Raw genomic sequence first — 17,976 nt, 5'->3', positions numbered from 1 at the left:
GGGGGGGGGTATTTGCATTTGAAATCCTTACTGAAAAGGAAGGCTTTCTGGGTTAGTGGGGAGAAATTTTGAAATTGAATGTCATTTAAAAAAACATATCAACAATAAAAGATAAAAAAATGTTCCTAAGTGAGAGATCAGTCAATTCAATTATGCCAGTACAGACTTTCCCATTTTCATGCCAGAGTTTCTTTAGGAGTTAACCTTTAGTAAACTGTATTAGCTCTTTGTCTAAAATGGTGAAAAACTTGAGCCCCAAGCAGCTTTGGAGCTTGGGTGGGAGGACATGTATACTGAGTCATATGGCTGAGTCACTAGCTTACCTGTGGAACTGGGGACAGTAGAGGGAGTGGTACCCACTAATGCTGGTCCCCAGAGGTACCTGTTCTCTCAGGCCTTCTTCTTTGGCCCTGCTTCCTCTATTTGTCACCTTATTTCCCTCCCTGCCCTCCAAGATCCAGCCAAATTGCTGTGCTCACTGCCCCTCACACTTAGGAGTTAGCCTGCCATATGGGGAGGATGCTGGGTTTGTGGTCAGCTGTGCTGGATTTGAACACCAGGCTGGCTCTGCTCCATGTTCTGAGGGGGACTGACCTCAAGGAAGCCTCTTAATTTTCTTGTCTGTAAAATGCTAGGGTTGGGCTAGCTGACCTCAAAGGTGCCTCCTAGCTCTCAACTTACCATGCTGGGATCATATAGAAATAGAGGTAAAGAAACTGAACATCAGAAAGGAAATTAAGGTCCAGTGAATCAGAACCATGTAAAGAAAGAGGCATGGGTTGATTTATACTGAAAACATGTAGCTGAGCTGCAATCAGATATGTTGCTTGCTGTTTCTGCAGCGTATTATGAGACTATTCACACAGAGAAAACTCCAAAGGCTGTGATAGTCACTGACTTATGACCTATGCCTTTAATATCATATTGGATCATTTGCAACATTAGAAGTATCTAAAAATCTTTTAAAAGAGAGAGAGAGACAGATTTTTCTACTTGGTCAGCAAGACTGATCAAGTCAAACCAAGCCAACACGTTTGTGCCTATGTGCCAGGCACTCTGCACACCATGATCAAAGTAATGAAATAATCATTGTTTATTTCTTAATGTGCTATATATAATGTAATTTTATATTATGTTATTTTATTATTTATTTGAATCTTCCCACATCCAGCCTATCCCTCAGGAGGTACATGAGATTTTTAAAAAGTGATGTCTATTCAATTAAATTGAGCCATTTTTGTGCCGTTAATCAATAAGAAATTTAAAATATTGTTTTTATCTTTACATCCCCTTTTAAATGTATATTTTTGTGTATGTTTTATAATATGCATAAGGAACGGTGTAAGGAAAATAGTACTCTTATAATTTGTAGGTAAACATGCATATATTGGAGGTGCATGCAGAATATTTTTTAATTTTAAGTTAAATTTTTAAATTAGAATTATTTTAAAATAATAGCCAGTACAAGATAGCATTTCCGGACTAGAATGGGCTAAGAAACACCGAGTCTATGAGTAAAGGACAACTGAATTCAGTAAATATTCATTAAGCATCTAATGTGTGCAAATCACTGTTCTGTTTGGAGCAGACACAAAGATGTAAGCAAAGCGCTTATATTCCACTGAGAGATACAACATAAACAGAGGTGAGAAAATACAAAACTTTAAAAAATTTCCAAGGAAAGACAATATTAATAACTGAGGGGGAACAGGAAAGGTCTCAAGTAGAAGGCGTCACTTGGGCTGTACTTTGATGGAATCAAAGACCTCTGGGAAATAGAGGTGGGGAAGGAAAATACTCCATGAAGGGGAGTGGGGAAAGAGACACAGTAGGAAATGCTATGTCATGGATGGTGCACGGCTAGCAGGCAGGTGTGACTGAACCAGAGCATGACTGGTGGTTATACGCAAAAGGATTCGAAAGGAGAATGCGATGGTGAATTAAGGCTACAAAAAACAAGCCAGCCATTTGGTCTTCAAGACTGCCTTTCTAAGAGTGGGCAGCAGAGGGCGCTAAAGACATTTCAACTCCTCCCTGGCTTCCTTCAAAAGCCTGAGATTTCTTAGGTCTGAATTAGAGAATCTTAGAGCTTGGAGATCATTCTGTTCATCTCTCTCATTTCACAAAAGAGGAAACTGAGACCCAGAGAGACAATTGTCATAATACTATGTAGTTATATCCATCCAGTGATACTGTTTACTAAGACAGTCCCCCTGCTCTGAATTTTTCCAAGGGATTCAGGCATGCATAAGTGAGCTAATTAGTGTCATCTTGATCTTTTTTTGCTCAAAAAACTGGGCAGAATGACTCAATGTAATAAAAAACTGGACATATCTGTTGTGGATTAGAGTAGATAATAAGTCTTGTACATTGGGTTGTTGGGCTTTTTCACATCTATGGCAATGCTGTTGTGATGGGTAGAACACAAATTCACTTAAAGCATTACTGAGTTCATAGAAGTTTTGGGCCATCATGTATTGTCTTGCTTAACAGGAGTGCTGGTCTTGAAGTCAAGGGATATGGGTTCAAATTCCATTTCTTTCACAAGTCTGTGTGACTTGGGGAACATCACTTCGCCTCCCTCCACCTTTTCTTTACTATAAAATGAGGGAGTTAAATTAGTTGACCTTTCCTAAGCCCCTTCTAGCTCTAAAACTATGATCCTACTATTTTATTAATAGTATAACTACTGTCATGTGAGAGAGCAGGATTTTTCTTGCTTATACTGGGAGAATATATTAATAATAGATAGAAAATGGCACCATAGTACAGTGGAGTCAGGGAACGTGTATCACCTGTGGACTCTTCGGCAAGCTACTTAATTTCCCTGGTCTCAGTTTCCTCATCTGAAAAATGAAGATGCTAGACTGATGGCCTTTAAGGGTATTTCTACCTCCAGATCTGTGTGATAATATGTAGTCAGTTTATAAAATCTAGGTAATCTAATTTGGTCCTCACCACAACTCTGTAAACATCTCCATATTGCAGATGAGGAAACTGAGGCAAGTGACTTGTCTAGGGTCAAATGGTGACTTAATACGTTAGATAAGATTCCAAGCCCGAATGAACTCGTCCAGGCTCACGGCTCTGTCTCCCGTGGAATGTTGGGAAGGAAGTATCTTTGGCAATGATTACCAACCAGAAGGTGAGGGGCGGAAAACTCACCAGGTGACTGGTCCTATTAAAAACAAGGACAGACGTAAAAGTGATGGAGAAGGAGCTGAACTAAACCTCCTGAAGAGCTCACCTGCTTCTGGCGTTGTGTGGGAAAAGGGCGCACTCCATTTTGATTCATACTTCCTCCCGGTCTGTCGACATCGGGCTTGAAAGGCGTACTTGGTGCCCGGCTCCAGATTATATTCTGTGAGCTGAACTGACCTCAAGGTGGTTTCCAGTTCTTTGATCTGAGATTGAGAAACAGAGACAGATTCAGGGGTAGGAAAAGCTTCCCAACAAATAGTGGTCCAAAGGTCGAATGAGCTGCCGGGTCTTTAAGCACACACTGTTGACCCCTTGCTGGGTATGGGAGAGAAGGAATTCTTGTTTAGATATGAGTGGACCTAGCCAGCTAGTCCTAAAGTCCTCTCAAGCGTTAATTAACAAGCATTTATTAAGTGCTGTCTGTGTGCTAGGAATAGTACTGAGGGCAGAGAAAAAAAATGAAGCCGTCCCTGTCCTCAAAGAGCTTCCATTCTAATGAAGGAGCCAACTGACCAGAAATAGCTACATAAAGATACATAGAATGGTTACAAAGTAACCTCAGAGGGAAAGAAGGTCTCCTGCAGAAAGGGAGACTTGAACTGAGTCCTGGAGGAAGCCATAGAAAAAGAACAGTCCAAGAGACGATGAGGGGAGGAAATAAGTTAATAAAAACCTGTAGGAGTAGTAAAGTACAAAGTGCACTTACTATACGTAATGTTGCTCCAAGCCTTCAAGTGCTGAAAACACTAGACTTTTTATACTCTGAGCTTTGCAATAATAATGATGATAATCAATACTACATGTAATTATTAATGCATATTATATATAATGATAAATATCAATGATAATAATATGCAATATATTATTACATGTAATTATCCATATGTATTATATAGTATAATATATAATAATGATAAATAATGATAATAATTGCTAGCACATAGAGAGAGATTTAAGGTTTGTAAAGAGCTCTTCATGTGGTATCTCATTGGGTCCTCACTACAACCCTAGGAGAGAGGTACCATTATCATGTCCACTTTACAGATAAGGAAACTGAGGATTTAAGGTTAGTGGAATTGCCCGAAGACACACAGACAAGTGGCAGGATTTGAACTCAGGTCTTCCTCCAAGTTCGATGCTAATAATGAAACCTACAATATAAGCATTTCTATAGCTCTTTAAGGGTGGCAAAGCGCTTTGCAAGTATTATCTCATTTAATCCTTACAACCCGGTAATGTAGGTGCTATTAGTATTCCCATTTTACAGATGAATTTCTAAGGTTAAATGCCTTGCCTAGAGCCACTTAGCTAGTAAACATCTGAGCTGGGATTTGAACTCATGTCCTCCTGTCCCCAAGTCCAGCATTCTATGGACTAGGCCATCTACCTGCTCTTACATAGCATTTTAACATCCCCAAAGCATTTTACAATTATTATCTCATTTGATCCCCCCAAAAACCCTGTGAGAGAGGTGCTATTATTACTCTCATTTTACAGATAAGGAAACCAAGGCAGGTAAAAGTTAAGTGACTTGTCCAGGGAGACACAGATCAGTTCAGTTTAATTTTTTAAAAAATTTGCAAAGCCCTTTCTCTATGCAAGACACTGGGCCTCATATTACTAGGATATAAAATCAAAATGAAAAATAGTCCCTATTTTCAAGGCCCTTACAACCTACCTAAGAATTGGGAGAGGGAAGGCAGAGGCAAAAACAGTTATACAGAGAAGTAAGTACTCATTTGAGTAGAGAGGGCACTTTCATCTCGGGGGCTCCAGAGGGTTCCTGTAGAGGACAGTATCCACATCAGTCCTTGAATGCTGCTGGAGGAAGGAGGACATTTCAGCTATTGGGAAGAGCCTCTGCAAAGGCACACAGTCAGGAGATGCATCGCTAAATTCAGGGATAGGGAGGAGGTCAGATTCTGAATGTGAGGACCTGTAAGTGGGCCAGTTTGCCCAGAATTTAGAGCAGGGGTTCTTAACCTGGACTCTGTGAACATTTTTAAAAATCTATTTTGAGAACTGCATTTCAATACAATTGGTTTTCTTTGTAATCCTAGGTATTTTATTTTCTGTATTTAAGAACATGATTCTGAGAGGGGATCTATAGGCTCCAACAGATTCCCAAGAGGGAGCAGGACATGCAAAAATGTTAAGAATACTAGCTCTAGAATCTGTAGAGGAGAGTGATGTGAAAAAAAAAAAAGTCTGGAGAGATATCGTGGATCTGTCATGTTTCAGTTGTGTCTGCACTTTATGACCCCATTTGGGGTTTTCTTGGCAGAGATACCGGAGTGGTCTACCATTTCCTTCTCTGGCTCATTTTACAGATGAGGAACTAGGTTAAACAGGGTTCAGGGACTTGCCCAGGTACAACAGTTACTTAAATCAGGAAGATGAATCTTTCTACCTCTCGGGCCAGCACTCTGTGTACTATGTGGTGCCATCTAGTTGGAAAAATAGGCTGTTGCAAAGGTGGGAAATGGAAAGTGTCCCTCAGAATTTGAAACCAAGTCTCTCTGCTCTTGCTGACTCTCCAGAAATTTTCATCTGCCCCCTGCTTTGAGCATTACAGACCAGATGTCTGCTCCCAGGTGCTCCCTGTGCCACCAACTCTGACTGCCTTTGAAAATGGCTCCTTCCACCTGTTATGAATGAGTTACAGGTGAAAGACCTGTTGGGGAACTGTCAATTGTTCATTTTTAGGCTGAATTCTTTTTTTTTTCTCACTGCATAATGACCAGATGCAATGAAAAGCCTGAGAGGGAGTGTGGTGTCTAGGATAGAGATCTGGCCTCAGAGTCAGGAGTCCTACCTCTCACCCATATAGTCAGTGTGACCTTGGCCATGTCATCTGACTTTTCAAGGACCAAGAAATGCTATAAATATAAGTTTGCATGAAAGTATTAAGCTGCAAGGAAGTTTCTTCATCCAGGAAGTTCCTGATGCAGTTGAAATCGCAAGTCCAGTCCCTTTCCTTATGAAAGGTAAATAGATTGAACTCGGGGTGAAGGAAAAAAAAGGTCAGTACTAAAGATCAAAGGGGGAATTGGAAAAATGCACCTGAAGATGCCAGAGAAGGCAACTGAAATCTCCTAAGGTGCTTCTCCGGGCAGCACATTTGAATGGGATGTAGGGAAAGTGACCAAGCTGACTGGCTCAACAGGGAAAAAAGAAATGTCAGGTTCACACAGAAGATGGAATCAGATCAGTGCTAGTGATTTATCAAGAAATCCAACATGAGATCAACAAGTTTGGGTACAAGTTTAAGAGAAGTTCAGCCATGCTTTAGTGGGGTAAGGGTGTGCATGGGGGGAGGGACTCTTAAGCTCTCACCCTCCCCCACAGTGAGGGATAATTGGTTTTTGAATCAGTTATATTATTTTTAGAAAACATAGCAAATGGAAATATGTTTTGTATGTTTCCACATGTATAATTGCTATAACATTGCCTGCCTTTGGCTGGGGGCAGGGAGGGAGGGAGAGAATTTGGAACTCAAAATTTTAAAAATGGATGTTAAAAAATTAAATATAATAGCTAACATTTTTATAACTTTAAGCCTTACAAAATCCTTAATACATTTCTTCTCATTTGCCCCTCACAATCACCTGAGAGATAGGTACTATGGTTATTTCCATCCCATTTTACAGAGAAGGAAACAGACTAAGATTCTTCCATGATCCCACACCCAGTAAGTCTGGGAAGCTTCCAGACTTAGTCTCCCCTCTGAGATGATCTCCCACCATCTCACTGATATAGAAATCTCATTGATACACAGGTGTATGCATGTTGTCTCTCTCCTTGAGGGTGGGGACTGGTTTTTACCTTTCTTTGTGTCTCTAGCACTTAGTGTAGGACTAGGCACATAGTAGGTGCTTTATAAATTCTTATTGACTTGATGACTTGACTCTTATCCTTCCCACCCCTCTAAAGGCAAGTGTCTAGTTTTATGGCTCCATGGCTCTCTCCATTCCCCCATCACTGAAATTACTTTGTATTTAACTTGTCTGTCATGTTTCCCTCCTGTAGAATCAATTAACAAGTATTTAGGTGTCAGAGATTGTTTTGTTTGTGTATTTGGGGTTCCCAACCTCTAGAATAGTACGTGTCACATAGTAAGTGCTCAGTTGATTTGTGACTATTTGCCAACTAGCCCACTCGGCCCATTTAATCTGGCCACCCCTAAACACCAGATCCAGCTTTATAAAGCTCTGGCCAGAAACTCAGAAGGAAATAAGAAAGTCTAAGGTCAATAAAAGTACTAAACTGGATCCTCTCAAATCTTGGACCACTGGAAAGAAAATGTCCAATTGAAACCTAGGCTGGAGGCAGAGGTCATGAAGGGCAGTGGTCATTGAGTTTGGAGTCAGAATACGGAGCTTCAAATCCCATCTTTTACTGGAAGTGTGTGTGTCTTTAGGCAATATACTTTACCTCAGTGGGCTTCAGGTTGCTAATCTGTAAAAATAAGGAGATTCAATTCAATTCTGTAAGCATTTATTATGTGCCTACTGTGTGCTTGGGTATTAAGGGTACCAAAAAATTGGAATATTTCCTACCCTCAGGAAGGTTACTTTCTTGTGGAGGGAAACAACAGGTACATGGATAAATATATAGAAAACAGATAAATAAATACATAGAAAATGAGTCCAGAGACATTTCAGAGGGAAAGAAGAGCTCTACCTATAAGAGGCAGAGTTGAGCCCAGTCTTGCAGGGAGTTGGGAAATTCCAAGAGGGAGATAAGGGAGAGAGAATTCCAAGTAGGGGGAAGAATCTGTACAAAAATAGAGGTAGAGATGGGGAGCCAGGCATGAGAAAGAGTAATCAGGTCAGTTTGACTGGTGCCCAGTCTGTGTGTGGGGAAGCCACACATCATCTAGGAAAGATGGGCTGAAGTAAGAAGGGGCATTTATTAAGGACCTACTATGTGCCAGGTGTTGTGCCAAGTGCTGCAGATACAAAGAGAGGTGAAAACATGTTCCCTTCCCTCAAAGAGCTCATATTCAACGTGTGTATAACTGGGCACATAATCTGTAAAATGAAGGATAATTTCAGAGGAAAGGCTCTGATAGTAGGTGACACTAGGGCAAGACTTGTTGTAGAAGGTAGGATTTGAGGGGAACCTTGAAGGAGGACAGGGAAGCCCAAAAGCGGAGGAGAGGGTGAGTGTTCTAGGCCTGGGGGGAGACCGAGGGTGGGGGGGGGGAATGTCCAGAGCAGGGAGATGGAGGGTCTTCCTTAAGGAACTGCAAGAAGGACAAGGTCCCTGCATGGTTGAGAAGGTGGAAGAGAAAGGAAGAAGGGAGAATGGGAAGGTAGGAGGCGGCAGTTATAAAGGGCTCTAAAAGTCAGAGGTGATCTTGAAGGTGAGAGGGAGCCCCTGCAGCAAATTGAATGGAAAGGGGTGCCATGATCAGACTTGTGCTTTGGGACGCTCAAATTGACAGCTGAGTGGAGGATGAAACGGAGTGGGGGCGGGGTGGGGCGGGGCAGACAGGACCCCCTCCCCCCCCAGCTCCCCAGCAACCATTGCAATAATTCAGGCAGAAGGTGATGAGGGTCACTACCAGGGTGGGGGCATATTTAAGAAACGTAGAGAGAATAGAGTGAAGAAGATTTGAATTGGGTAGACTGGCTATTTGGGGGCGGAGGGCAGTAAGAGTGTGGAGTCCAGGATGACACCAGGGCTTGGCCCGGCTGACGGAGTGGATGGTAGTGTCCTCAACAGGCGCAGGGAAGAAAGCCAGAAAGGGCAAGGCTTTCAACGCCAGAGAGAGGGGTTTGAGTTTGATCTTAGAGGCAACAGGGTGCCCGCGAGGTTCGAGAGGAGAGGAGAGATCATACTTCTGAGGCAGTTTGGCAGCTGCGGGGAGGAGGGACTGTAGAAAAGAAAAGGCAGGGAGGCTCTCACCCTGCTCTGTGAGAGGCGCTGGAGATGGGAGCAGCAAAGAAGGGGATGCGGGAAGGATGCTTTGGAGGTGAAAAGCTGAGGATGACTCGGAAGTTATGGAGCCGTGGATTAAAAGGGCTGCTATCCCATCCGTAGATAGGGGAAGTTAGGACGAGGGGGAGAGGGAGGAGGAGGGAGTGTGAGTCCCATTTGGATGCGTCGCCCTCTGATGAGACTCTTCACCTCCTCTCTCACTCAGCTCCTCATTGCAGCCTGTCTACACCACTCTCTACTGTCCTTTGGTGACCTCCAAATCTAATTCTCCAGGGACGTTCATGACGTCCAACTAAGGGGTGGCTTCCGTGCTCCAAAATGCCATGAAATCTTATGGGTCTTATCCCTAGCCAAGAATATTGGGGACAAGATAACTTAGTTATAAAGCCAGTCAATCTCCTTTAAGGGGTTCCAGAAGTATGATTCTGTTCATCAAAGAAGGGAAATTCCAGTGTGAAAGCTCCCCTTCATCTACAACTCTTTGCAATTAATAATCTCAGAGAACTGGGTGAGTGGGTGGAACAGTGAGAATGAAATAGTATCAATAACTGGCATTATTTTGAGCTTTACACTTCACAGTTTACTTAACATTATCTCATTTGATCCTCAAAACAAGTTGGGAGGTATTGTGGTCATTTTACAGATGAGGAAACTGAGGTAAGCAGAGATTAAGTGACTTTCCCAGGGTCACAGAGCTAGTAAGTGTCTAAGGTGGGATTTGAACTCTAGGCTTCCTGACTCTAGGTTCAATACTCTATCTAGCTACCACAAAATCACTTTGCCAGAGAGAGTACTTGAACCCACATTTTGCTGAGGCCAGCTTTCTGTCTACTATACCAAGAACTTAATAAATATTTGTTGAATCAATGAATAATTGACCTCTCATAAGGTCATTTTAAGAATGGAGTTTAAAAAAAAAAACAACTTTGTTAGCAGAGGATAATATTGATTTCAACCAATAGGGAAGGACCAAACTTCAGTACTTCAGTATCTGATGCTTAGAACCTTGTTAGAAAAGTGTGAGTGAGTGTGTGTGTGTGTGTGTGTGTGTGTGTGTGTGTGTGTGTGTGTAGAACAGGACCTGGGAATCCTCAGTTCTAGTGCTAACATCATCATTGTGATCTGAGGTCAGTCACATCTTTTCTCGAAGTCTTGGTGTTTTCATCTATAAAAGCTCAGAGATGGATGGTCTCTCCCTTGGAGATCTCTAGGATGAACAGCTTTCTCCACTTCTCATGGAAAGTCAGACCATAGAAAGGTTCTCGGCACCACGAGGTGGAGACGGAGCAAAGAATGCCTTCATATTCTACTCACAAGGATCTAGATCCAATCTATAGAATCTAGAGAATTAGGTCTAGAGCATTCAAATAGCTGGAATTTCTCCAAATGTTACCCTCTACAGACCAGCAGGTCCATGCTCAATAACAGATGAGATGCCAGTAATTGTTTTGAGAAAGGATGGTTCCCAACTTCTACAATGACCACTGTGTGCCCTCACATCATAGGATTCTAAGATTTAGATCCAGAAGGGACCTTAGAGGTCATCCAGTCCAGGTCCAGGAAACTCCCATGACTTGCCCAAGGTCATACAGCTAGTAGGAGGTAGGAGGAGGATTGGAACCTGTGTTGTCTGACTGCAAATCTATTAGCAGTAGAGAAAAAAATGACTGGGATGGAGACTGTGAGCTCCTTGGGAGGGGGATCCCACAAGCTAGCTATCATGGATCTGTTGGTGTTGTCTGATCTGACTCTCCAGGACCCCATTTGGGGTTTTCCTGGCAAAGATATTGGAGTGGTTTGCCATTTCCTTCTCCAACCCATTTTACAGGTGAAGAAACTGAGGCAAACAGGGTTAAGGGACTTGCCTAGGGTCACACAGCTAGGAAATGTCTGAGATCAGATTTGAACTCAGGAAGATGAGTCTTCCTGATTCCGTCCCAGCACTCTGTGCACTATGACGCCCCCTAGCTAGGGCACATCATAAGTTCAGTCTAGCTTTAGTCCAATCTTCCATGCACTGTTTAGTTATAATGCATATGGTAATGCTGCATTTCCAGAGAGATGATCTGAGGAGCCAAAGTACCCCTGTACCCCTAAAGAAAGAGGAAATCCCGCTTTTGTTCAGTGCGGTTTCTGTTCTCTTTATTTTAGTCAGACCTGTAATTTCATCCATTCACATGCAGATTAGCATCTTCTCTACAACCCAGAGCCTTAGATTACCTTGGCTCCCACAGCTGATATGTCTGTGGTGGGACGCGAATTCAGCACCTCCAGATTCCAAACCGAGAACCCTAGTCACTTCATGCTATTTCTTTGATGGTAACTACATTTATTACACACATTTGGATATGTGTAATTCTTTGTTTACTAGAACATTTGAAAGGTTCCACAGTCATTTTGGAGGAATATAGTCTATAGTGACTGAAAGTTAAAAAAAAAAATCTGCATTTCTTTAAAGTCAGAGGTTTAACTAAGGTATTGTGGTGAGGGCTTTGCCTCAAGCCTCTGAATTTAGAGGGTGGTAAAAAGCCCAAGAATTGAAAGTGATTTCTTCTAGGCCATACAGGCCCTGCCAGAGGTTGGATCAGGGCACAGAACCTCAGGTTTGCCCCTCGTATGCACCTACTGATAAAGCCCCATTGAGAACTAGAAGAGGCAGACATGAACCTAATTGAACTTTACATTCTGAGATTGGTGGTTTGATTAGAGAGAGTACCAGAAGCAGAGAGACCTTTCCAGAACTTCATTTCAGTTTTTCCAGAAGCCAGACATATTTAAATATATCATATATGTGCTTCAGCCTCTTCACTGGGCACCAGAGGGGCTGGGGGCTGGGACTTGGAGTCAGGAAAACCCATACACATTTCCCGTCCTTTACTCTTTCTTGCTGTGGGATGACCTTGTCATGAAAACTCTGGACCTTCTTTTCCTCATCTATAAATTTGTGATAATAAAATCTTTATTACTGCTTTTATGATGTTGTTATGAGACTCAAATGTACATCATAGAAGTAATATACTTTGTAATCTTTAAAGGAGGTGGGGAGCCTTAACCTGGGGGGGGGGGGAACCATGAACTTTTTTTTTTTTGATATTTGCATTTCAATAGATTTGGTTTCCTTTATAATCCCATATATTTTATATGATACATTTAAAAGCATAATCCTGGGAAGAAGTCCGTAACATTCACCAGGGTCCCAAATGGTAGAGTGGAATGGCGGCGGGGCGAGGGGGGGAGGGAGAGCATGACCCAAGTAAAGTTAATAACAATAGTTTATTATTATTGTCATTATCATTGTAGGATGTAGGATCCACTATCTTGGACCCCTTCTTACACAGGGAGACTTAGGGACCATGTGGCACAATGGAGGGAGCACAGGAACTTTACTCAGAGGACCTGAATTCAAATCCTGATTTTGTCACTAACCACATGACCATTAGACAAGTCACTTAAAAACCACTCTCTCCTCATCTGATAAGGGAGAGAGTTGGACCAAACCGGTCTTTTTCAGCTCTAAAGTTATAAGCCTGCCATCTTATGATCTCATCAATAAATTGAGGGGGGTAGGACTAAATGACCTTCACGGTCCCCTTCAGCTCTCTGTCTATATATCTACGACTGGACAAAGGGCTCATCACTCCTGAGGAGGTATTGATTTTGTACCATGTTGGCTCTGAATTGAAAGTTTCATCACTGATCCTTATGGCAAGAGAATTTTGGTGAATTCTTTTGGTGCTCGTCTCATAGAAATTCATGTAACAGAATTCACCTCTTTCACCAAGGGGTCTTCTCCTCTGGATCCCTATGGCAGCTGGATGAAACCTATGGACCTCTTCTTGGAATAAGACTTATAAATGCATAAGATTATGAAGGAAACCAATCATACTGAAACAAATGTGTCGTTTTCTTCATCCCCGTTCACAACCCCCTGAAATCGATACCAGGATGCACCCCTCAGGAGTCTATGGGTCTGGGGTTGAACCTGAGATTGAACTACTGCCAGGACTACTTTCAGCCAGTCTGCTTTCTTTAACTTGACTACACACTAAAGGAAAATCAAAATTTGGCTCACATTCCAAGATGGCATTGTGGTTGCCTTGTATCTCATCTCACAGAAAATTCCATCCATTGATGTTTGGATTTTCCAGTGGACAATAGTTGTGGGAACGGATGTATTTAAATCCTCAGCTCTTGTAATGACTGGGAGGGCAGGAATCACTGGAAAATAAAACAATAGTAGGCATAGGTTAGGCTCAGCCAGAAAGGGGGTACATATGAATGAATGGGGAAAAACAAACAAAACATTTACTAGGTATTTACTATGTGCTAAGTACCGAGGATACCAAGAAAGGCAAATACACATTCTTTGCCAAACACATACCAGAAGAGGTGGGCCGGGAAGGGCTTTTTGGGTTTGGGAAGTCCTAGGGAGGATAATTGGAGCCAGAGGGGAATAGGTGGATGCACCTTTGCCAGAATTAGTAATGTAACTGATTCAATTAGGATTTCAGAAGTAGAAAGTGATAGAGGGAGTGTCAGTGGATGAAGGCTTGAATAATAACGCCTGATGTCCCTGCCTCCCAGGACTGGTGTGAGGATCTCATGTGATAATGCATGTAAGCACTTGGCCCATCTTCAACTCCTGACAATAATAATGATGATAACTAATATTGATATCATATTTTAAGGTTTGCAAAGTACTTTATATACATATATCTACATTCTACCCACATCATATATAGTTTTTATAGTTCTAGAATTCCATAGTATTTTAGCTCTGGCTTTAATACGATGAAACTAAATTTGAAACTCTTGTTCTAAATGAAGCCAGAGCACAGAAGGAACTATCACAGATAATTGGATGTATGGTTTCTAGCATCTCTTTGTGGAGGCTAATAAAGGAGTTGTTGAGGTGGATTTTATGATGTGTCCAATAGAAATAAGCAATGCAATTTCCTGAGATATTTGATCATCCCACATGTTAGTACTCATGATTGGCTGGTTGCTGTCCTTCATTCTCAAAGAGGACCAAAATGACATCGTAATGATAAAGTGAGGTTTCAGTGTGTCCTAATGTAGCTGATCAGACCAATACAAGCTTGGAATGCTCTACCACAGATTGGGCACAGATAGTCCAGGTGAATATTTGGGGTGGATACTCCCAATTTATGCATCCTACGTTTTCTTTGTGCTTCCTACTTTTCCTTTGTGCTGTGTCAATTCTGCTTTGATCAAAGAGCACAGCACCTTTTTTGAAGTGGGCATGCCATACTGAAAGGTCCTGTGCCAGTGTCTCCCATGTTGCAGTCACACTCAAAGTTCTTGAGAGAGACCTTGAGAGTGTCCTTATATCGCTTCTTCTGACCACCATGTGATCTCCTGCCCGATGTGAATTTTCCATAAAATAGGCTTTCTGACAAGTGTACATTTTGCATTTGAACAACATGGACAGCCCATTGAAATTGCGCTCTCTGAAGCATACTTTGAATGCTTGGCAGTTCAGCTCAAGCAAGGACTTCAGTGTTTGGGATCTTATCCTGCCAGGTGATCCTCATAATCTTCCCAAGACAGTTAAAATGGAAGCAATTCAGTTTCCTGGCATGGCACTGGTAGACTGTCCATGTTTCACAGGCATACAACAGTGAGGTCAACACAACAGCTCTGTAGACCTTCAGTTTGGTAGTCAGTCTAATACCTTTTCTCTCTCAGACCTTTCTTTGGAGCCTCGCAAACACTGAGCTAGCTCTGGTAACACATGCATCAACCTCATTGTCAATGTGTACATTCCTGAAAAGTACACTACCAAGGTAAGTTTACTTATCCACAGCATTCAAAGATTCTCCATTTGTTGTAACCAATAGTTTCATGTATAGATGGTGTGGTGGTGGCTGATGGAGCACCTGTGTTCTTTGTGTTAATTATTGGGCCAAAATTAGCACAGGCCACATGCTGCTGCATCTCAGCTTTAGAGGCTGCATTGAGTACACAGTTATCTGCATACCATCAGTATGGTACTTACCATCTTACCATCAGTACAGTAGTTGACCTTGATGCCATGTTCATCCTCATTGAAAGCATTTGTCAACATGGCTGAAAACATCATACTAAAAAGTATGGGAGCAAGTGCACAGCCCTGTTTCACTCCATTGGTGACTGGGAAGGCATGAGAGCATTGTCCACTATCCAGAACCCGGGCAAACATGCCATCATGAAATTGATGTACAGTGCTGATGAACTTCTCTGGGCAATCAAAGTTTGACATAATTTTCCATAAGCCCTCATGATTAACAGTGTCAAAGGCCTTGGTCAGATCTATAAACGTTACATACAGATCTCTGTTCTGCTCCTGACATTTCTCTTGGAGTTGTTAGGCAGCAAACTCTTTATCAACTGTTCCTCAGCCCTTTCTGAAACCACACTGGTTCTCAGGCATATGAGCATCTTCCAGGTGAAGGACCAGCCTATGAAGGAGGACTGTAGCAAGAATTTTGCTAGCAATTGCTAAGAGACCCCTCTTTGGTTGTCACAGGACAATCTGTTCCCTTTACCTTTATAGAGATGGATAATGGAGGCATCCTGGAACTCCTGGGGGATAATCTCCTCTTGCCATACAATCTGGAAAATTTCAGTCAGCTTTTGTATGAGCAGTGGTCCCCCTACCTTGTAAATCTCAGCTGGAACAGAATCAGCACCAGGTGCTTCGCCACATAAAAGGAGCCTAATGGCCCTCAAAACATCTTCTTCAGTTGGAAGTTCAGCTAAGGAGGGATTGACTTCAACCTGGGGTAAATGGTCAATGGCATCAGCATTGATTGATGAACACTGTGGAAGTGTTCAACCCATCTCTCTAGGATCATGTCCTTATCACTAATCAATGTGACTCCATCAGCATTGAGAAGTTGTGATGCACCATAGGTTTTTGGTCCATAAATAGTTTCCAGGGAATCATAAAAGTGCTTTGGATTGTTACTATCAACATAAAACTGAAATTCATCTGCCTTCTTACTGAGCCAGGAATCCTGCATTTCTCTAAGCTTGGCTTGTACTTTGCTTTTGATGGAATTAAATGCTGCCTTCCTAGAGGTAGATGAACTGTTCTTCTGGTAAGTCCTGTGAAGTTCTCATTTTTCATTGAGCAGCTTCTGAATTTCCCCATCTTTTCTTCAAATCAGTCTTGGTGTTTGCAAGTGTTCTGACACAGAGGAACAAATGCAGTGCTGTACACCAAATCTCTGAAAGCTGCCCAACTCCTTTTCTCCTCCACTGTTGCTGTGTGTTGACTCAACTCTCCTTCCAAGTTAGCAACAAACTGTTCACCCTCAGAGAAGAGTTCTGATTTGTTTACATTAATGCTTCTGGTAGTCATTTTGCCTTGGGGTCGACACTTTTGATGAATGCAAATATTTAGCTTGGAAAGGATAAGTCTACGATCAGTCTAGCACTCTGCACCACACATTGCTTTTGTCACTCTCACATCTTGTCTGTCTCTTCTTACAATCACATAGTCTATGAGATGCCAGTGTTTGCTGTGAGGCTGCATCCATGAAGTTTTATTGTGTTTAGGCAAATGGAAAACAGTGTTGGTGATGAGAAGGTCATGTGATGCACAAGTCTTCAACAGCAAATGACCATTGCTGTTGCTGTTTCCCACTTTGTTCTTCCCTAGGACTGCCTGCCAAGTCTGGTAGTCTGAGCCTACTCTAGTATTAAAGTCATCCAGAATCTTTTGGCACATTGATGATAAGGGTCTCTAGGTCTTCATAAAATTTTTCTTTGACCTCATCAGGGTTCATCATGATGGGAGCATAGGCACTGATGATGGTGCCATGCATTTTCCTACAAGTGGCAATTGCATTGTCATGAGCCTGCCATTCACTACTTTTGGCAGGCACACCAGCTTGATTAGATTAGTTTTGATTGCAAAACCCACCCCAGCTTCACGGCGCTCCCCTTCACTATGCCCACTCCAGAAAAAGGTATATCCAGCTCCAACCTCAGTAAGCTGGCCTTCATTTGCCAGCCTTATTTCACTCAGGGTTGCTATTTCGATGCCATGCCTGTTGAGTTCTGTTGCAATAAGAGCAGTCTGTCTTCCAGGTCTACTAGATTTTGTGTTTGTAAGTGTGCACATGTTCCATGTGCCGATGATGAGTGGAATCATCTTTGCAGATGTTTTTGTACATTTTGTACATTTTTTTGTGTTTTGACCACATAGTGGGATTCCCCGCCTGCTGCTGGTACTCAGATCAGGGTTGGGTAAGCAGATAACATTTAGGGCACCTTTTCTAGCCCCCTTCCTCACACCAGGAGGTGACAGTGCAATCCTTAAAAGGCTGCTCAGACACCCAGGGGGCTGCTGAGTCCCGCTGCTGCTTCCAGTGAGAAACAACCCTATGGTTTGGGCCATCTGTGTGCAGGGTTGTGACTACAGCTCCCAGTGTATCTGCACCTGCTGCTTCATCACTTGCCTGTCACCACAGGACTTTGAGGCATAATAGTAAAATGGTATGAGTGAGGTCTTTTGATTCGTGCATAAATTGGATTTAAATGGGGCAGAGTTGCACGAAGTTGTCAGTCTCACCCTCTCCTCCAGAGTCATCATAGTCCAGTGGCAGCACAGAGTCAAGATGGCTGGTGATAGCTCAAGATGCAGTGGGTGACCTTAGTATCTTTGGTGTCTAACCAAGCTCTAAGTGCTCCACATCACCTGCTTCATCTGCCTTCATGGTCATTGGAACAAATTGTTCCCATCCTCCAATTCCGCCGACAGAAGTCTCCACATGCTTGGGGTAGACACCTTCCTAACTCACTGACGGGTTTAAGACACCT

The 17,976-nt window shown here is 42.5% G+C and overlaps 1 protein-coding gene across 1 annotated transcript in view; it reads right to left on the bottom strand.

The window, feature by feature from the left end:
• Positions 1-17,976, bottom strand: part of IL23R (interleukin 23 receptor) — a 73,798-nt gene that overhangs the window by 32,164 nt on the left and 23,658 nt on the right. Inside the window, exons 7-8 of the mRNA XM_072649770.1 lie at positions 13,220-13,365; positions 3,248-3,404 (exon numbers count right to left, since the gene is read on the bottom strand). Of these exons, the coding sequence (XP_072505871.1) occupies positions 3,248-3,404; positions 13,220-13,365 (303 nt within the window). The remainder of the gene's footprint in view (positions 1-3,247; positions 3,405-13,219; positions 13,366-17,976) is intronic.

This window comes from Notamacropus eugenii, chromosome 2, assembly GCF_028372415.1.
Source record: "Notamacropus eugenii isolate mMacEug1 chromosome 2, mMacEug1.pri_v2, whole genome shotgun sequence".
NCBI classification, from domain to species: domain Eukaryota; kingdom Metazoa; phylum Chordata; class Mammalia; order Diprotodontia; family Macropodidae; genus Notamacropus; species Notamacropus eugenii.
This window is presented reverse-complemented; position numbering and strand designations above follow the sequence as displayed.